Source organism: Megalobrama amblycephala, linkage group LG16 (genome assembly GCF_018812025.1).
Source record: "Megalobrama amblycephala isolate DHTTF-2021 linkage group LG16, ASM1881202v1, whole genome shotgun sequence".
Classification (NCBI taxonomy): Eukaryota; Metazoa; Chordata; class Actinopteri; order Cypriniformes; family Xenocyprididae; genus Megalobrama; species Megalobrama amblycephala.
In genome coordinates, this window is record NC_063059.1 from 28820527 (window position 1) to 28842942 (window position 22416).

A 22416-nucleotide genomic window follows, 5' to 3' on the forward strand; every position below is an offset into this window, starting at 1 on the left:
CCACTCTCTGAGAGGACATTTCTGTGTGACTCGACCATATATGCCATTGTACTGCACTGTACTGTGCCCCAAACTCTATGAAACACTAATTATCTTTTATTCTTGTGGCTTTTTCCACTTTTTTTTGACAATAAAGAGAGAAGACAGGAAACCATTTAGGGAGAAAATGGAAATGGGATCAAGACACAAGTTGGTTCACTGGGTGGCCATCTTTCTAGTCGTACAACTACAACAATATATTTGAATGGGCGAAGCCTGAAATCTTTAAAACTGTTGGCTAAGCTTTAATTTAAACAACATGCCATATTGCCAATAAAATCTGACAACAATGGTAACAAGTTTTATTTCACTAGATCAAATCACACAATAAAACTCTAATTTATCCATTTCTATAGGTTCTATATTGAGCATTACAGTTTCTAACATACAAACCCGATTCCAAAAAAATTGGGACACTGTACAAATTGTGAATAAAAAAGGAATGCAATAATTTACAAATATCATAAACTTATATTTTATTCACAATAGAATATAGATAACATATCAAATGTTGAAAGTGAGACATTTTGAAATGTCATGCCAAATATTGGCTCATTTTGGATTTCATGAGAGCTACACATTCCAAAAAAGTTACAAGTAGCAATAAGAGGTCGGAAAAGTTAAATGTACATATAAGGAACAGCTGGAGGACCAATTTGCAACTTATTAGGTCAATTGGCAACATGATTGGGTATAAAAAGAGCCTCTCAGAGTGGCAGTGTCTCTCAGAAGTCAAGATGGGCAGAGGATCACCAATTCCCCCAATGCTGCGGCGAAAAATAGTGGAGCAATATCAGAAAGGAGTTTCTCAGAGAAAAAAGTTTGAAGTTATCATTATCTACAGTGCATAATATCATCCAAAGATTCAGAGAATCTGGAACAATCTCTGTGCGTAAGGGTCAAGGCCGGAAAACCATACTGGATGCCCGTGATTTTCGGGCCCTTAGATGGCACTGCATCACATACAGGAATGCTACTGTAATGGAAATCACAACATGGGCTCAGGAATACTTCCAGAAAACATTGTCAGTGAACACAATCCACCGTGCCATTCGCCGTTGCCGGCTAAAACTCTATAGGTCAAAAAAGAAGCCATATCTAAACATGATCCAGAAACGCAGGCGTTTTCTCTGGGCCAAGGCTCATTTAAAATGGACTGTGGCAAAGTGGAAAACTGTTCTGTGGTCAGACGAATCAAAATTTGAAGTTCTTTTTGGAAAACTGGGACGCCATGTCATCCGGACTAAAGAGGACAAGGACAACCCAAGTTGTTATCAGCGCTCAGTTCAGAAGCCTGCATCTCTGATGGTATGGGGTTGCATGAGTGTGTGTGGCATGGGCAGCTTACACATCTGGAAAGGCACCATCAATGCTGAAAGGTATATCCCAGTTTTAGAACAACATATGCTCCCATTCAGACGTCGTCTCTTTCAGGGAAGACCTTGCATTTTCCAACATGACAATGCCAGACCACATACTGCATCAATTACAACATCATGACTGCGTAGAAGAAGGATCCGGGTACTGAAATGACCAGCCTGCAGTCCAGATCTTTCACCCATAGAAAACATTTGGCGCATCATAAAGAGGAAGATGCAACAAAGAAGACCTAAGACAGTTGAGCAACTAGAAGCCTGTATTAGACAAGAATGAGACAACATTCCTATTCCTAAACTTGAGCAACTTGTCTCCTCAGTCCCCAGACGTTTGCAGACTGTTATAAAAAGAAGAGGGGATGCCACACAGTGGTAAACATGGCCTTGTCCCAACTTTTTTGAGATGTGTTGATGCCATGAAATTTAAAATCAACTTATTTTTCCCTTAAAATGATACATTTTCTCAGTTTAAACATTTGATATGTCATCTATGTTGTATTCTGAATAAAATATTGAAATTTGAAGCTTCCACATCATTGCATTCTGTTTTTATTCACAATTTGTACAGTGTCCCAACTTTTTTGGAATCGGGTTTGTACATTTTTGTGTATGTAATAAGTCTCTTCCTCCCCAGATCTAAACCTGAATCTCCCACATAAGCGCCAACATGCACTAACCACTACACCATGGCTCAGACTAAATGCTAATTATAGTAATACAATCCATTACCTTTCATAGTAAATTAGTCTGAGAATATGAGATAACCCAAATCACTACCAGCTGCTGCCAACAAATTATTACCACAAAAATTTGAAACTTAATGTTGATTATATAATTTTCAGTTTTTAAATAAATTTAAATATAATTATCATATTGCATATCATGTATAACACTGTTTAGCAAGTAATTGCATATCATATTTTTCTTTAACGCAGCCCCACTTTGAATGTGAATACAATCCTAAATTAAACCTGTTCATCATATAAACATCAATCAGCGAACATACATACAAAACAGCTCATCAGATATGGTAAATGGAAGCTCAACCTTACCGGATGACAAAGTCTTAATGAACTTATGAACTTCTTAAAGTTTTGGTGGAATGGACTTTAAATGGAGCGACAGAAGTCTCTCAGGTTTCATTAAAAATGTTCATTTGACTTTTGAAGATGAATGAAAACCTAATGGGTTTGAACGACATTTGGGTGAATAAATGATGACAGAATTTTCATTTTTGGCTGAAATACCTCTAATGTTTTGTTGTATGTATTATTCCTCTTTGTGAATGGAGTATGTATACAAGGTTACATCCCAGTTTGATGTTTATTGAGCTTTCTCCTTCTCTAACTGAACTATAACAGAAAAACACATCACAAATTTTTGTAAGCAGAGTCTTGCCTCCCCCGTGGTAGTTCTCCCTCGTCTCTGTTCCAGCGGACTGTCGGAGCCGGGTCTCCATGAACCTCGCACAAGAAGTCAACAGTCTCCTCAGCCAAAACGATCTGATTCACAGGTCTGCGGATGAACACTGGCCTCTCTGCTCCCACAATCACACAGAGACATCACACAGTGCTTCACCCTTTTTTGAAACCAAAAGAAAAACTAGCCATGAAATTGAACTTACCAAACACAACAAGTTCGGCTGGATCACTGTCTCTCTCGCCCACCATATTGGTGCCCACGCACACATACATGCCTGCGTCACTTTTCCGGGTGTGAGAAATCATCAGCTTACCACCACGCATCTGAAGGAAAGAAAAAAGACACAAAAATCACACATATCTCCATATCATCATTTAACTTGACTTGAAAACAACTTGAAAAATATTCAGTAATATCTTCTTGAATTGAATAAAATCAGTTTAAGGGGTAATTTGTTCCTCTTTAAAAAAAGTTTTAGCACAAAGAAATTATTAATATTTTTTACAAATATGTACACATGCATGTATGACATGAAGACTCATTTCAGAAGCCTAAGAAAAGCCTGGTTTTATTTTAAATAGTTCTGGTGCCACCATGTTGAGTTCACATTACCAAACAGTTTCTTTCAGTAACCAGCAGTGTTATTTTAGTATTTATATACTATTACATATTTTGAATTAGCTTTTCTTTTTATATTTTCAATTTTAATTTCAAATTTAGTTTAAGTTCTGTGACTTTTAAAGGTTTTTTATCTTTAATTTATTTTTATTTTAGTTTTATTAAATTTAGTACTTTAAAGATGCACTATGTAATATTTTCTGTCCGCTAGAGGTCGCTAGAGGCCTATTTAAAACAAAGGCGTAGCTTGATGACGCCAAGTTTGAGCGTGGAATCTTGGGACATGTGGTCTTCACCTCAACGGACGGTGCAAAAGAATAGGGATAGGACTCGGGAAGAAATCATGTTCATGGATGCAATTATTAACGTTACTGTAGTATGAAGCAGAGCAGGAGCGAGTGTTGTGGGAGCTGAACGAGGCCGCTGGAGCGATTGCGCAACACACTCCGCGAGCAGCGTGACTTTTATTATGCCGCAGTCGCCGGCGCTGCTTCCGCTTTTCCGGTCATGAGTATGAGGTGACGCAGCTCTGTTTATCATATTAGATACATTTGAGTGTGTTGAAAATGTTATAACGTTACTCTGCATACAATAAGACTAAACTTGTTGTGCTATATAACAACAACAATTTTCTGTCTATAAACATAACCAAACAGTTGTTCCCTTGCCTATTAAAACATGCATTATAGTAAAGCATGTTTATTGTTTCCATGGTTTCTACAAAATAAAACCGAGGGTAGTGCGGGTATGATGCAATTGACAGGCGACTCCTCACACGTCCCGGAGCCTTGCTTAAAATTGCAATTTTCTCATGATTTACAAATAGTTGCAAACATTTGGGATGTTGTAAGTACTCAAGTGAACAAAATATATAACACTGGCCTAGTGGTTTTTGGATATTTTACTGCAAAATTCTTACATATTGCACCTTTAACTTATTAAACTAATTTATTTCAGTTAGTTCATTTCAATTTTTTTAATTTCTAAGTTTTTTCATCTAATATTTATATTTTATTTATTTATGTTTTTTTTTTACTTAAAAACTAATTTTAATAGTTTTAGTGTTTTAAGCACAATATTAACATAAAAAATGACTAAAGTGCACCTTTCATTTACATATACTCAATTTTTTTTTTGCAGTGACGTCATTTGTTTCTGGAGAACAGGACGTGACTCTTCGCTGATTTATGTTCCAGTCGATACTGGTTGCAGAGGGGCATGATGTCACTGCTACACTATAACCTAATCATCACTCCTGTGCCAACATTGCACTTTCTGCTATTGACTCACAGAGATCCTGCCATCCTTGTCATTGACACGAACATTGTTCCTCTTCCAGGAAACAGTGGGCTCGGGGTGACCCCTGGGAGGGACGCACTCCAGCACAGCAGGTTCTCCGGCTGCCACCACCACGTCATTAGGAGGCTGGCGGAAATCATCCCTGAGAACTATGGGAGATAGAGACAAGTGTTAGCTCTATGTTTTTGTTTTTGTTTGTGCTCCCCTGTGTGAGGTGTTTATTCATGGATATTCATTGAGGAACTTGGGAATTGTGAGTCAGAGATGAATGAGGCGTCTTCGCTTTTTCTCAGCTCCTGTCCTCAAATCTCCTGTGCTCCTTCCTGCATGTAATGCCTCGGCTTTCTCGTCTTATCAATTATAAAGTGTTTTCATGACAACACATTCACATTTAAATACAGCTGAATAATTGACCAAAGAAAAAAGAGACATGACATGACTGGGGGTCTGGTTCAAACCCAGAGTGAGCTGCCTGTTTGCACTACCATTCAAAATTTTGGGTGCAATAATTTATACATTTTTTATTTTATATGTAAAGACATATATAATGTTACAAAAGATTTCCATTTCAAATTAATGCTGTACTTTTGAACTTTCTACTCCTCAAAGAATCCTGAAAAAATGTATTACACTTTCACAAAAATATTAAGCAGCCAGCTGTTTTCAACACTGATAACAGTAAGAAATGTTTCTTGAGCAGCAAGTCAGCATATTAGAATGATTTCTGAAGAATCATGTTAGAATTCGGCTAACACAAGGTATCTTATGGTGCACTCAAGTAATGTCGAATGATCGTATTTACAAGTTCAATGCGCATGGAAACTCTGGATTTTCTTTCTTTTTTTCTTCTTCTTGAGTTTCCGAGTTGGGAGGATGTCAGTGAGAAACATGGTGGACACAACGGATTGTAGTTGATGGTAAATTTGTTGAAATGAATAATTATTTTACATCTTGTACAATTATGCCCATTTGTACAAGATGTAATTTAAGTCTCAGATGTCCCCAGAATGTGTCTGTGAAGTTTCAGCCTAAAATGCCTCACAGATCATTTATAAATCCATGTTGTAAATACCCATTTCTGACTACAGTCAAGAATAGGCTGTTTTCATGCATGTGCCTTTAAATGCAAATGACCTTCTGCATGCCATCCCCTCTCTACGATCACAGTTCCTGCCTCAATTGGATTCTCTGCCAAATACTAACAAGACATCTGTTTGGATTTAAAGGGGCTCTATGTAAGATTTTTACTTTAATAAAGCATAAAAATACCCCGATATGTTTGCAGATATTTAGGAAACATGCTAAGTTCACCTACTTGTTTCTCAGAAAAACAACGATACAGCCAGATATTCTGCTTTGAAATGTGCGTTCCATGTCGGAATGTCTGTCTTTGTTTTGGTCTGTGCGAAACCGTGTGCTGCCAGTTTATCCAATAGTATTTCGACATCACAGGTTGCCAGTTGGCGGAAAACAGCGCGTATTGCAACCATGGAAACCAGCAAACAAACTGGGTCAGAGAATTGCAGATTCTACCTGACCTAAAAAGCCTCTAAATCCATCTAAAAATCTCTATGAACAACAGCATTTTAAAACAGATAAATTAACTCATCAGCTTACAGTGTGTAAGTCTCCTCAGCTTTCATTGTCAGTTGCGCTCCCTATTGTTGCTGGCAAACCGTGTCTTTGAACAAGGGGGCGGGGCAAACAATATTTTGAATTTGGACTGCAGTACCTATTTTGAATACTGGGTATCATTATTACATAGAGCCCCTTTAAATATCATCTATATCGCAATCACTCTCACAGATAGCACAGTTCTTCTTTCATCATTAAAGTTTATTATTTCCACGCATTTAAAGCTATATCAGTTTAAACTTCTAATGGATCGTTTTCTGAGCACACTTATCTCAAGCACACGCACACACAGACAGCTGGCTGTCAGATGTCATTGTGAGTAATTTCTCTTTCACACTTTTTGTTGTGTTTAAACTGTCAAATACACACAAGGGTCTTGTTCACCATTGCTGCTTGCGAAAACAAAATGGAGGTGCCGTGGGTAGAAACGTGCAGATTAAGAAGCGGTAATATTATAATAAGATCCCCTTCATACGTCACTAGGGGAGCAAAATCTGAATGGCTTGTTTTTTCATATGCTTGCAAAGAAAGGCTTACCAAAACAAAGTTACTGGGATGTCCTTTTTCACGCTTTCTGGGTTGGTATATGCACCAAGGACCCAATTATAGCACTTAAACACGAAAAAAAGTCAGATTTTCATCATATATATATATATATATATATATATATATATATATATATATATATATTTATTTTTTTATTTTATTTTAATTTTCTTAAAGAAAACACACACACACAATGCCACCTAAAGAGTTAGTGTACAGGATAAATAACTCATCAAACTTTTAATATATGTCCCCTTTAACAAAAGTTAATTCGTCATCTTGCTCCGACCAAAGTGAATTGAATGCATTTCATGTCAAGAATTACGACTTCCCAACTTGTAAATACGAACTTCCCAGGAGGACTTGAATGCACCATTAATAGACAGCTCACTAGGTTTTGGATAAGTCTCGCAAAACAAAAATCCATCTTAAAAAGCCAATTCTTTAACTCTGCAGACAGCCAAATTCAACAATGGCTGGTTGTGTTGACCTTACTAAGCGTCAGTGTTAACGGCAAACACTGTGAACTCTGCCCCCTTCTCTTTTCTATGCCTACCCTTCACACTGAGAGCGAACGGCAGAATGCTGCATTCCCTGCTGCCTGGCATGGCAGGAAAAGTTATCCATAAATCCCCAGTGGTGATTGACAGATTAAAAATGCGACCCCTGCCCTATGGCAGCTGCCTCAGGGGGCCCTTTGAGTTTCCTACATCAAAGGGTGAGCTCCTACGGGGCTGTAGACTCTCACCAGCGGCTGGTACAGAGCCTCACACACACATACAAGCATAAATGCCACTCATATACTCATCTCAGTGAAATATAAATGCATTTCGATAATAAAAACGTAAGCCAATGTCCACAGATTAATCACGAGTCTGGCAGCAATATCCTCCTGATTTATCTCAAACACTTTGTGGATGAATTTTTTTCGATTAACACCTCAATTATAAGGTGTAATCTCAACTGTCGTGGGCTGCAAAAGGAAACCGAAGAATGTAAAGCATGAAAATGATTCCACATAAATAAATTCAGTCATCATTCATAATTATGATATGACCTCTGAAGCAACTCTGCTGTAATACCGAATCCTGGCTAGACCATCACTTGGCAGACCTTTATAAATGCAATGACTTGTGATAATTACTTATAAATATTCATTGAAATGTCATGTTATTGGTGAGATCCAGAGCAGCGAGTGCTCCATTTTCTTTGTTAGTTAAACACATGCTCATCTCCTGCCTATGAATATTCATATCTTTCAGGCTAGGACAAATGATGTGGGTCTGTCTGTGGGCAGTAAGTGACTCACATTAGGATTTTAAAGTGGTCATCTGTCAGTCTGGGTACCCAACATGACCATAACCAACCTGACCACGCCACCATCCAACACAATCCGCCATATTCATGTTTACTCATTCCTTCTACACATTTTAGATTCTTAGTGGCAAATCACTAAACGATTGTGCCATGGTATTTCCTGCATCCTATTCGCTAACCACTCGCAGTCCAGTTTAGCCAGATGGAAATGTGTTTAAAGTAGCTCACTCTCATTCTTTTCAGTGCAGATGTGTATCATTTCTACTGTATGTAAATTAAGCTCACTGTGTAGCCTACCTCACAAAGCGTGCAGCAGTTGGGTTCCAGAAGTAAAAATTCCATTAATTTTCTCTATAGGAAAACTGATTTTAAACAATAACTTGTAAACATTTAAAAGCAGACCTGTTGTGAGCTCTGAAGTTGCTAATTGTTGGTATATGCTTTTGTTAAAGCCATCAGTTTCCATTATTTCAATTTATTTTTTTCAAAGAATCGTGTTTAACAGCAAAATTCTTGGTGAAATACTACATTACCCATGATGCTGTGAAGAAAATTAGACCAATCAGAGAGTGGTAGTGAGCAAATCACACTAAAAGACAATGCAGGGAACACCCAATCAAATGAAGCACCACGAACGACATAATTGAGTCTGTCTCGCTACTCTCTCAAAATACTTAAATGTCTGTATACAGTATATGCGCATTTTGCCTTAAACTTTAAATGTATTGTTTCTCTATATAAATATAAAATAATTCTTTTAAAGTTGTTGATTATATATTTCTCCATTTTTAATTCAATTATGATGATTCGTAATGCCTCATAGGATTGCAGTTCTTTCCATCAATAAACCTGTTAAATATACAGTCTTGAAAATAATTCAAGTGAAATAACTCAAATGAAAATTTGCTTCAAATAAAAGTTTGTAATGCTGTGATTCACCTTGTAGCTGGTTGGTTTGGTTCATGGCTTATAATGTTTTAACAAAGACTTCCTTATGACACTATAAAAATAGATAAATGTGAATGCGGCAATGTTTTATTAAGTTGGTGGCTGTATATTGCAGCAGTTCAGAAATGAAATTCCACAGAGTGTGGCAGTTCAGAATTGAAAGTCCAGTTAGTGGTATTAAAAGCGTGTTAAGTTTAATCCAAAACAAATCAACGTGACTATGGCAATGTTTTATTATATTGGTTGTTGTACATATTGCAGCAGTTTGGAAATGCCTTGTGGCAGCAATAAGTTAATGCACCAATAGGTTAATCAAGTTTGAAAATAATGTACCCCATTAAACCCTCCCCAAAACCTAACCGATAGTGTTAACAAAAGCAAACGTGAGATAAAAACGCATTTACTCAAACAACAATGCCATTCTACAAGTCTTTGAACTCTTTTATCATAACTTGTGTTTCTTTTTTTAGTATGCAGTGTCAAGCTGCAAAAGATGCAAGCTCAATGGTTAAATACATCCGTCTAGCATGTCTTTACATTGAAAAACAATGGAAAAGTAGTGCAGTGGAATGGAAAATGAGATCTATGTGAATGCCCCTAATGTTGTACCAGGTGAGCTACCGAACAAGTTTACTATGTCATGCATACTATTGTTTTGCAGTCATAACATGTATTGTGCAAGGAACCACGCAAAAGTCTTTAATTAGAAAAGCACTATATAAATGTAACAAATTTTAAAAAATGAAAAAAGAAAAAAAAATGTAATGAATTATTTATCAATAATCTGCCACTGTAATCATAATTTGTGTGTAGAGGAATAAAAGTAGTTGGTATTTGCCACTAGGTTTCATTTCAGCTGGAAAAAAGCTCCAGTGGTTTGCGTGAAAAGGTATGTATTTGGAGGTAAAGGCACGTTTTTCCGTTTTAATAACTACAAAATATACTAATAAAAATTAATACATGTGCCGGAAACCAAAAGCCAATTCCACAACTTTTTTGACATTTAAAAATGCTATTACCAAACACATAAATAATTTCATCCCCTAAAGCTGTTTTTAAACTAATTCACTACAAAATGATTCAGTTGTCCTTTTCCCCCATTGGCAGTAAGAGCTGCTGACTCCATCATGGTTGTCTGTCACTGTTAAATGAGCGTCCACTCATTCCCTTGGGCCACTCTGACAGTGTACAAACAAAGCACAAGCCATCCCTAGCATATAAATGCATGTTTTACGAGAGAAAGAGCACAGATGTTGCAGAAAACTGGCCAACTGACTAACGGCACACCCAATACAGGCATCTGCCCCATTCCGCAAAACCAATCCGATGGGAAACCCTCCGATCAATGCAGATCTGATGGTCATTCTGATAATGACAATTGATGCTGAGAGTGACTGGAGGCCCCAAAACATGACTAAAATAGCAGTGGTGTAACACAAATATGCATGCATGAGCTTGCAAATTGGCATTGTGCATACATTCTCTGTCCCCTGCAGTCCACTGTGGTGGGCCGTCACCTCCTGAACAGAATTTAACTCGCAGGAGGCATATGCACAAGCAAGGACAAGGACAGGCTGTTCCAAAACAGCCCACAGCATGTTGCATTTTTCAGGAGACGATGCCATGTGTTATTCATGAGTGCTGGTTAAGAAAAGAGAGGGTAAAATAGTGTCACCGTTTACCTAGAGCTGGCCAGCCCGCACACAAAGCTCGTAAGTGCCCTCGGCCATACCACATGCCTAGTTATGGGAAAGAATGATACACGCTTGGCTCTGACAGGGTTCGTCCCTCTTGGCGGTGTGTTCAGGAAGCCATTCGTTCCCCCTCTCATCCTCTACACTATATTATGAAGCACAAAGAGGGGAAAGCAATGTGATTTTGAATCATCTGTGAGGTGAGTGACATGAGCAGAGAGACTCATTAGCTACAGCTGAAAGCCCGGGTGGGTCATGTGACGGGCACAAAACATTATGGTCATTCTCTTAATTCTGTTTGGCTTCCTTCCACTGAGCAGACCATGCAAGGCAAAATTATCATCATCCCTTACATATGCTGTACAAGCCAATTACTTTTGCTGCTTAAATTATGTACAGAAATAAATTGACGTGAATTAGCAGGAACTGCTTCCTTATCTGTTGGCTGTCTCAAAATCTAGCGAGGTGCTTTCCAAGACTAAAAATGCTGTTTAGGCTGGGTTGCAATTTGGTGCTCATGGGATAATTTTCTAAGAAAATACATATATATATATATATATATATATATATATATATATATATATATATATATATATTGTGAAAAGCATTGCCCAATCAATTTAAATTAAAATCAAAATTTTTCTATTATGGTTTATACATCAAACACCACAGCATTGTTAAAGCTGCAGTCCATAACTGTTTTGGTTAAAAATGATCCAAAATCAATTTTTGAGCAAGTACATAACCAGCCAACTATCTCCTTACCTTAGCCTGATTCACAACGGTAAGCTTGTAATAATGTTTTCTAATTTGAGTGGTACTGGTGGGTTTCTGTGGGAAATTTGAGCAGTGCCGTTCATCTTTGCATCATTACGTCATGTCTGTTTGCATAAAGAAGGAGTCCCAGCTAGTAGGCTATCTCATGTGAGGATGCTGCAGTTATCACAGCAGCTGCAATAATTAAACTTATCATTTTGATGGCGGATTGTAATCCAGAAAGGTCCAAATGACAATCATCAGTGACAACTGGAGATTCACCCCTAGTCAAAAGCAAAAGACGTCAGACTGTTGAGTGGCTACAGAAATTGAAATCTACAGGTAATGCTAAAGCACACTAAATGCACATGCAATGCTGATGTTGTTAACATTAACAATTTGAGAACAAAGTATAACAATAATATGCACGGTTTGCCGTGATCTGAGCGAAGCGATCGTTAGATTTAATCACCATTGTTAGCGCAATTTATTGTAATGCTTTTTTTCTGAGTTGGTCAGAACAAAAGTGGCAGATTTGTTACTTGTTCAGATGACATTTTGTGGTGAAAATTCTTATTTTGGTCATACTTCCAAGACATAGAATGTGATTCCTAAAGTACAGTATCCACACCGATGTGGTGACTGACAGCAAACATATATTCATCCACTCTGAGGAGCCGTGCCGATGCACAACACACATAAAGATAATTCCGCAAATAACTGCAATAGCAGGTTTCAAACAGAGATGGCGACAAAGAGGCAAAACTTAAAACTAAAAGTATTACAGTTTTTCTCAGTCGCTTTGGTGCATTTCTCACATCACTCTTTACATTTGCACAACAGTTAGTTCAATCTCCACAACATTTAGTAATTTGTGCACATCATAGTAGCAGTTTCTCATTCCTTCGAACAAATTGCAAATGCTTTTGGACATGCATCAATTGCTTTCATACAACTCTCTGCTATTTACAACATTATCATTTGCTTATGTCATGTCAGTCAAAATTAACTATACTTGTGAATGCTGAATAGTCATTCCATATAAAACTAATAGTCCTCATTTCATTGCTTGAGTCATTACATACAAAAATGTTGAACTAGTTGTCAAAATCTGTCAAGCAAATTTTACACATTTTTTTAAAATCTTTTTTTCCTGAAAATGTCTCCTAAATTGAACAATTTCTCTCAAGTGAATCTCAACTTTCACTGATGAGAAGGGGTGTGTGAAGCATTAGTTGCAACCAATGATAAGCCACTTCTCTACAATCACTGTCAGAGCTGAATCCCATAAACCCCCACTTTACAAGCATATACGAACCAAGCAGGACATAGTGTGTACCATTTCTACAATACTGTGACACAGAAGTGGAAGGTCAGCCTCGTGGAAGAGGGGTAAGGGTGCGGGGAAGAAGGGGAAGGGGACAAAACAGGGGAAGAGGAAGAAGAGGCCAATAGGCAGATCCCTGATGAAATCAGGGCTACAATTGTGGATCATGTTGTCAATCACGGCCTCACAATGGCTGAGGCTGGTCGAAGGGTGCAGCCAAATGTTGGGAGAACCACTGTAAATTCAATTATTCAAACATTTCGTTGGAAGAACATGTGTGTATAAATGGACAGTAATTCAGCACTAAACAATCTGCACTGCACTACTGTCATCGTGTCATACATGAAGCTTGCAGTGGGACAAGAACTTGTCACTGTACAATTTACATTTAGATGTACAGCTTTACTGCATCACACATTAGTGTATTGTAGTGTACAGTAGTGTTACAGTAAAGATTTGCCATATGTACTGCAATATTGTTTACAGTTGTGCACAGCTCTACCCAAAGGGAGTTTATGTTTGTTGAAAATAAGGGTGTATTTTTTCTTTTGCACAATGCTGTGAACAAATTAGAATTGCAAAGAGCATATGCAGTAAAAATGTGAAACATACATATTCAGTGTCTTGTACTCAGTTACCTCACTAAATACAGTAATGTGTAACTTTACTGTATTTTTCAAATGGCTGTGCAAATAGTATATAGTGCTGTCTTGAGCATTTTCAGGTAGTGTTACCAAGATCTGACTTTTTTGCATTGGAAAACATTGACAGAGTAAACTGTCATAATGAAAACATGACAAAGCCATTTGACTATCTTGTTCATAAACAATGGTGTCAGGACTTTTCATCTTGATGACACTGACACTTTCATTGACATAAATACTTGCTTTTGAGGAATGACTTATCCATTTTGAGCAAGTGACACGCTTTTGCAGGTTATCAACTAGATTTTGCAGTTTGTACTAATTGTTTTGAGAACTGCATTAACTGTTGTGCAAATGTGAATAGTGATGTGAGAAATGCACCAAAGCGACTGAGAAAAACTGTAAAACCATTTTTAATTGAAGTGAAGCTGAAATTTCAATATAAATACTAAAAGTGCCAAAAATACAAAAAATACTACAAGTATTAAAATGACTAAAACTAAAACAGTAAAAAAAAAATTAAAATGAAATATAAATTTAAAAAAACAAATAAAAAAAAACAAAAGCACATTAAAAATAGCTTAAACTAAAATTAAAAATAAAACAGAAAATATAAAATAAGAGCTAATTCATAATATTAATAAATACTCCATAATACAATCTATTAGTGGCATTAGTACAACATAAATGTAAACAAAATTTATAACAAAACCGGCATATATTATATAGTTATGTATATAGTTATATATAATCATCCAGTTCACTATGTTTTGACACACAGCCATTGCTTTAATGAATAAGTACATAATCATTTGAGCAATTGACCCATTTTCATGAGCTAGCCTGTTGGGTTGTTAGACATTATGGAGCTCCTGCATTGAATATAACCTAAACATATTCAAACAGTGATTTTGTCTAAATGTGATTATGGTATTCCGACAACTCATGTGTTTGACTTATGGGAGTGAAAGGACATTTCTGAGGTCGAGCTCATTTCAAAAGGCTAGAAGTCTTTCTTCTCCTCCCCCCCTGTAGAGATCATGGAATGATTGTAAATGACAAGCCTGTTGGGATGTACATTATTAATAGCCCACCACTGACTCACCACACGCTCTTTCTCCTTCCTTACACACGGCCGCTCATTTGCATCCCCCACTATGGAGACCCACAAAACATTTGCCCGTTTATGACTCAGGCATTGGTCTTAAAAGGACAATCATTCTAACCTGAAGAATCCATGTCGGTTTTGACAAGCGGCCATCTGTCGACGTGTGTGTGTGTGTGTAAGGAAGTGGGAGGAGACTTGTGAAATGTTTCGGGCTAACTGAAGCACTCCTACACTTTCAGCCTGACAATTACATGCAATATTATGTTAGGTGCTAACGTGTAATTATACGGAGGTGCATGAACGTGGATGTGGTTGCAAAGGGTTACAGCAGGCCGCCATTCCGACACAAGGCTAAAAGTGTGTGTGGACTAGACAGAATGTTGTTATTGTTCATTTCAGAGCTGCATAAATAAATCCATCCCAGAGGTGGGCTAATCCCATGCCACGTTACTCCCCGTCTCAAGACTAATCGGCCCACCCAGAGAGAGGGTGACTGGGTTAATCCACATGTTGTTTGTGTTTACTTCCTTTCAGAATGATAACATCCCATTTAACATCGCTTTCCGGCTTCTACATGCTTTCTTGAAAAAAAAAAAAAAAAAAAAAAAATCAATAACCGGACAGAACTTGGCGTCACAGAGCCGGAGATTGTCTTCTGAAAATCACATAGTGCAACAGCTGAAAATTGTGTGCATATTATATGAAATAGACAAAGAGCATGGAAGATGTGCCAGATAAATAGTGAGTGCGTTATGTTCAATAACATTGTGCATGCAAGAAACCCCATAACAGCCCTTCCGAGGGTTTAGATAAGAGCGCATGGGGAAAGATGTATTAGGGAAAAGCTGCCACGGAGCATCATTACTTTATAATCCCACACTGGGAGAAAGAGGGACAGCTGGGCTAGAGCCTTTTAAGCAAGTTTTATTTTTCATTTGTCCTACTTTATCTTAATCCAGGCTCAGGGAACGTGGCAGTTTGCTACCCCAGACAGACTGCCACATTCAATGCTTTGAAATAGATACAGCTTTTCTCTTGCATAAAAGCTTCAACACAAAGCTGCTATTTGAAAGAATACATGAATGGATTCGTAGTCAAGCCGAGAGTTAAATATCTACCTCCGCCAAAAAAATAACAGGCACCACAAGTCGCACTTGCCATTTGTCATTCTGCCTTTATGACAAGCGTCAGATTAAGCATTGGTCCTTTGGCATACATATGTTACATGGATAATACTATATCCCCCAATATACCACAGTCTAGCATTGGATGGATTAATATATTAGTGTAAGACCCAGATTTAACCTTCCCTCAATGGTGCACTCTTTAATATTATAGAACAACACTGGCTGTTCCCAAAATGCAGAATAAAGTCGCTTTTTACATATTCTTTAGAAAAAGTGAGCGTTGATTGAAACTCGCTGCTGTAAATGGCTTCTGTCTGAAAACACATACTGTCAGATTATGCATGAAGAACTTCTCGACTCTCTTCATGGTCATGTGACTCCACCATTTACAAATATGATTTCTATAACGACTATAATGTTGGAGAAAATGGTCCGAGTTCAAAAATGCTTTACTCAAAAATGAATATTCTGTCATAATTTACTCACCATTACATTGTTCCAACTAACCCTTTAAGTAAACTCTGAAAATATTAAAACTATTCAGTAATTTAAATAATGCTGAAATAAAATAAATTATAAATATTAGATGAAAAAAAAAAAAAAATTCTGAAAAACTAACTGAAAAAATAAAAATGAAATACAAATCAATGAAAAAAAAAAAAACAATTGAAAATGACAAAGCAAATAAACTTACTATATATATACAGTCAAACCAAAATTTATTCAGACAACTTGAACATTTCATTCATTAATGCAGTTTATTCACTATAGTAAAAAAATGGTAATAAAATATGACATGATCTCATGAGTTAAACTGTGTCAGAAAAAAAATAATCTTAATTATGTCAGATAACACAAGCAAAACATGGTCAGGGCAAAGTGTCTGAATAATTTTTGGTTACAAATTTTTATTCATTTTACTGGTAGTCCACTGTATGAAGAATATTTAGGAATAATATGTCACAGTTTACTTTATTTTGCTATCCTCACTTACATAAATGAACTATAGTGTCCTGCACCTAGTAAAAAAAATATCAAATATATAAAAAATGTCTGAAAAAAAAAAGTCTTTTTGGTTTGACTGTATATATATATATATATATATATATATATATATATATTTTTTTTTTTTTTTTTTCTCATATTATATTAAATAATATATATATTAAAATAACACTTTGATATTTATCTAACATTTAAATAAAAACACAAAAAACACAGATTTCCATTTCCAATTATTTAACAAAACCAGACAGTTAAACCTACCTTCTATGTAAAAATGTATATAGGCCTATATTTAAAAAAAATAAAAAAAATAAAAAGCAAATAGATAAATAAATAACTACTGGACAAAGAAAAAATGAATTTTTATTTAAAAGTCTTTAATATACTAAAATTAGATAAAAAATTAGAAGTAAAAAAATAAATAAATTAAAGCTATATAAAAAAAACTATTAAAAATGACAATACACACACACTTTGAAAATCCAAATATGAAATTTCATTATTACAATTCTAATGTGGGCACAGATCAAACTACTAACGTGGTTCCAAAAATTCTCTCACAAAGGACACTGATGACTAGAACAGTTAATCACATCACACATGTGTCTAATAATGAAAAACACGATTGACTCACCAACAAACAAGCACAAAGTGAGCATTTCATAAACCAACAACTCTCTGTGTTTATGAGTATCATAAGATGAAATATCTAACAGATGGGCAAGGCCGCATCAGACTTGTCACGGCAAATATTGCTCACTTATCACAAACAGGCTGATCCCATGTATACGATCATTTTTTTCCCACCTCGATCCGCTTGCTGCTATAATCTGAGCCGCAGGACATGCGTGCGGTCTCAAAGATGTGTGAAGGATCGCTCCCTCTCGCTCCTGCCTTCACCTGTTGTAACCCTCAGGATCCTCCGTCTTTATAAACCACCCACTCTGCCCTCATGCCGCGGTCGTGCTGGCAACTGTCCAGCTCTAATTAGCACATTAATCACTGCTGAGGAGAAGATACGGCCGGCGGTGAGCCGGGTCTCCTGGTGTATGACCCGAGTCTCATCTTCCACAAGGGCGAACACTTAATTCATGAACACTGTGCAGCAGGAGCTAATATCCAGCCTGATTTGAGGCTCAAAGGATTGCTGAGTGCAGATCTATATGGACTCTAGAGAGCTATGAATTCTTTCTCTTTCTGGCTTTAATCGTACATAATAAATCATCTTGTAAGCCTTGCTTAGACGACATATTTTTCTATGCGGTAATTATGACTTGGATTTAAAGGCCACGTAGCATCATTCAGCAATTCTTGTGCTCGAAAAAAAAATCCACGTTCTAAAAGCAGTTTCATTTTTGAATAAATAGCGAGTTATAACGAGATTTAGGTCTTAAAATACTGCGCTACAGTCTGCTAGTATTCCCCTCCATGCTATTTATAGGTAGCCTAAAATACAAACAGCTATTTGGGAGTGTATGCAGACTTCAGGATAGGATCTACCACTGAGTGCATGATTGCAAATCATTTTCACCCAGCATGCTCTGCTATTCAGCGTCCTCTGGGACAGTAAGCAAAAGTCTGTAATGGCTCTAAGGGCTCGACTCTTCCTCAGCATATAAAGATGTCTATTTTAAGATCTCATTCCGTTTCGAATGGGGAAACACTTTAATCATTTCTTTCGGCAAGTCGGTAGATGCATCAAAATGGGCTTGACATGACATTGACCCATCAGATCGGATCTCCAAGCAAGTGCCACATAAAATTGGCAAAATCAGAATCCTGGAAAGAACAGGAAGCTACGAGAAATGCAATTGTGCACTGTAAAATACAGTTTGTATAAGTGGAAATTAGATCATGTGGAAAACAGGCACCAGGAAATTGATGGTTTGTTTTGGTAATGAGCAAACTTAGTTGCATTCCTATTCTAATCAATGAACTTGTTAATCTAGTTTCTTCTGGCAGAGGAGCAGGATATGGTGTCGTTCCGGTGCCAGGGAGCTGGATTACGGCTGAGCCAAAGGCCCAAAGCTCAGTCACACAGCAGGAGGACACACTGTCACAACAGGCAAAAAACTCAGCAGCAGCCTGCCACAAAGAACTCAACAAACAAAACCTCAGGACATGTCTGAGAGGAATAGATTACTTCTATTTCAGCACAGCTATGCTCCATCTAGAATCACAAAACAAGGTGGAATTCATCAGAAAGTACTTACTGGCTACTTCCAGCGAGGCATTTCGGCTAACAGCCTCTCCTAGGTAATTGCGGGCAACGCAAGTGTAAACACCCTCGTCGGGTTTGCTGCGGCGTCCGTGGACGATGCGCAGGAAAAAAAGGGAGCCACTTGGCAGCAGCATGCGGTGGGAACGAGGGTCGTCCTTATCAGTTTCAACATGCTCGCCGTCTTTATACCACTCCACCGTGGGCGTGGGCCGACCCTCCGCTTTGCAGTTCAGGGTGGCCGGCTCACCCTTCGACACGATCAGATCAGAGGGATCCTCCACTATCCTGGGGGGAGCATCCTCCAAACGTGGACGGGACCCTGTTAGGAATCAACAGTGACAGTTAAAAGCATATATATAATATTGGATAAAAACCCCCCACTCATTTCCATGAACACATTTTTACTGTCAATTAACAAAACTAGGCAGTGAAAAATAACTTCTAAACCAAACAAACAAACAAACACACACACACACACACACACACACACACACACACACACACACACACACAATAAAATAAAATGTAAATAAAATGTATATATAAAATTATGGACAAAGAAAATAACTAGTTTCCATTTAAAAGTTCAATTCAATTCACATTTATTTTTATAGCACTTTTCACAATACATATCGTTTCAAAGCAGCTTTACAGTCTTTAATATACTAAAATTAGATAGCAGAACATACAGGAAGAATGTTTGACACCTTTATAGTTTAAATTAATGAACAAAACCAGACAGTTAAACCTAACTTCTTGTTTAAAAATGAATTTTTTTGAAACAATTATAAAATAAGCAAAATGAAACAAAATATTTTATTTAAAAAATAAAATAAAATAATAAAAAAAACATTGGCACATATTAATAAAATGGTTGCTGGTTCAATCCCCCTATGGAAAAAGTTTTAACCCTTAAAGGGATAGTTCACCCAAAAATGAAAATTCTGTCATTATTTACTCACCCTCATGTCATTTCAAACCAGTAAGACTGAGCGGTTTAGTCCAAATTTTCTGAGGAGACACGATCACTTTACATGATGAACAGATTTAGTTTAGGATTTTGTTTGGACTAAACCACTCAATTCATATGCAATAGTTTTTTTTACGATATCTCTATGAATGTTGAAGCGTCAAAGTGGTAGTTGTGTAGCTGTCAATGGAGGGACAGAAATCTCAAATTTCATTAAAAATATCTTAATTTGTGTTCAGAAGATGAACAAAAGTCTTACAGTTTTGGAGTGACATGAGGGTGAGTAATTAATGACAGAATTTTCATTTTTGGGTGAACTAACCCTTTAACCCCAGGTTGAGTAAACTGCTTTAATAACCATCTCTGCTAAATGACTGTGTGCTAATTCATGCGCTTAACCTTCATTACTTGAGTTTATTGCCATATCAGCTTTCTTTCCTTAAACACAAGCATGACGAGATAGCTAACTGCATGTCTGTTAAATAAATATACTACATCTGATGTAGTTTTCATTATGTTTAAGTTTCAGGAGTGACAACCGCATTTAAATGCGGGAGTGAATCCCCTAAATTATCGTTACATGTGTGTACGGATTACGGAACACGACTCACTCTCGAAAATGCGATGATTGACAGCTTGGAAACCATAGTGACGTTCTGGCGTCTCTCGTGTTTGGTATCCGTTATCGTGACCAAAGTAATATTAAAGTGACAAAACACTTGTTATTTTCAGCAATTTAACTAAACACACTAACACAGTCGACGGAGGCGTCGTGTTTTGTTTATGCTTGTATTTCACACAGCGCGCGGCACTCATTCTGTGTTGCCATGGTCACTCATTATAAGCTTGTTGTTTAAGCTCGTCTCATAAAGCAAACGGGTTTATGGAGTTATTAAAGTGAGCAGACATGAATCGCGATTTTCAGCAGAAAGCATTTGGATAGGCTTGTGCTTTCCCTGTGATTCGCCGCGCATACACGAGATACAAACGTTACACCGGTGCACGTAAACGTCATTAACAACTAGTAATTTCTGTAAATGCGGTTGTCACTACCTGTATTTTTCGGGAGTTAATACGGTTGTAGAATGCGGTTGTCACTCCCGTATTTTACTGAACTGTGTGTGTACAGAACGCGATTAAGCACTAAAAGGTGAACTGACAACCGAATTTAGCTGTAGTGTGTACGTGGCCATTATTGTCCACCAGTGTCTAAGGTGGTTTGACCCTGACTTAATTGGCTTGAATTTGTTGAGTACAAACTAAGCAGGGCTGAAACTGCTTAACACTTGTGTGGAACTACTTGAATAACATTTTTAACAAAACATTTTGTGGAAAAAAAAAAAAAAAACCTTTTGTAATAGAGTGCCTGGGGTGTACCATTCAACCACACAACTACAGTCCTCACCAGCATCAGTGAAAGGATGGAAAGAGAGGCGAGAGGCTTCTAATGGCCAGTGGGAAAGGGATCTGGGGATGAACCTCTCAAAGGCTGATGACTCAGCACCTATTAAGCTTTCAGCCCAGAGAGCCGGACAAAATCAGTGCAAAGTTAAAAGAAGCTGACATTAAGGCTGAGTCTAGCATGGCTGCGGCTGTTGAATGAGGCTCCAAACCTCACCGCCCATTAGTGCTGAATTCTGCTCTAGCCGGGGCTACAGAACTAACAGAGAGGGTTTCTTCTTTATGTGCGAGGCCTTTGAAGAGGTGGAATACTTGCAGTGCAATGCACAGCAGTGGCCATGTGTTGGGTTTTACTTGATGTTAAAAAGGTGGACATTTTCAGCAGTTAGTGAGTGTGTGCAGCAATAAAATAATAGCACCTATGGAATGGAGGATAAATATTTAAAGGGATAGTTCACCCAAAAATGAAAATTACCTCATAATTTACTCACTCTCAAGCCATCCTATAGGTGTATATGACTTTCTTCTTTCAGCCAAACACAATCAGAGTTATATTAAAAATATCCTGGCTCATCCAAGCTTTACAATGGTATTGATTGGAGGATGAGATTTTGAAGTGCAAAAAAGTGCATCCATTGATCATAAAACGTGTAAGACAAATATATTTAAAGGTGCCCTAGAATCAAAAATTGAATTTACCTTGGCAAAGTTGAATAACAAGAGTTCAGTACATGTAAAAGACATACGTTGAGTTTCAAACTCCATTGCTTCCTCCTCCTTATATAAATCTCATTTGTTTAAAAGACCTCCGGAAAACAGGCGAATCTCAACATAACACTGACTGTTATGTAACAGTCAGGATCATTAATATGTATGACCCCAATATTTGCATATGTCAGCCCATGTTCAAGGCATTACACAAGGGCAGCCAGTATTAACGTCTGGATCTGTGCACAGCTGAAT

At 37.3% G+C, this 22416-nt stretch overlaps 1 protein-coding gene across 4 annotated transcripts in view; it reads right to left on the bottom strand.

The window, feature by feature from the left end:
• zgc:77784 (uncharacterized protein LOC402947 homolog) overlaps positions 1–22416 on the bottom strand; it is an 83298-nt gene that overhangs the window by 45263 nt on the left and 15619 nt on the right. For 3 of the 4 annotated variants that reach the window (XM_048161475.1, XM_048161474.1, XM_048161476.1), the window contains exons 2-5: positions 19075–19401; positions 4746–4903; positions 3040–3160; positions 2814–2952 (exon numbers count right to left, since the gene is read on the bottom strand). In XM_048161475.1, the coding sequence (XP_048017432.1) occupies positions 2814–2952; positions 3040–3160; positions 4746–4903; positions 19075–19401 (745 nt within the window). Of the gene's footprint in view, positions 1–2813; positions 2953–3039; positions 3161–4745; positions 4904–19074; positions 19402–20663; positions 21003–22416 lie in introns of those variants that run through there. The other variant, XM_048161478.1, reaches the window with a different exon arrangement.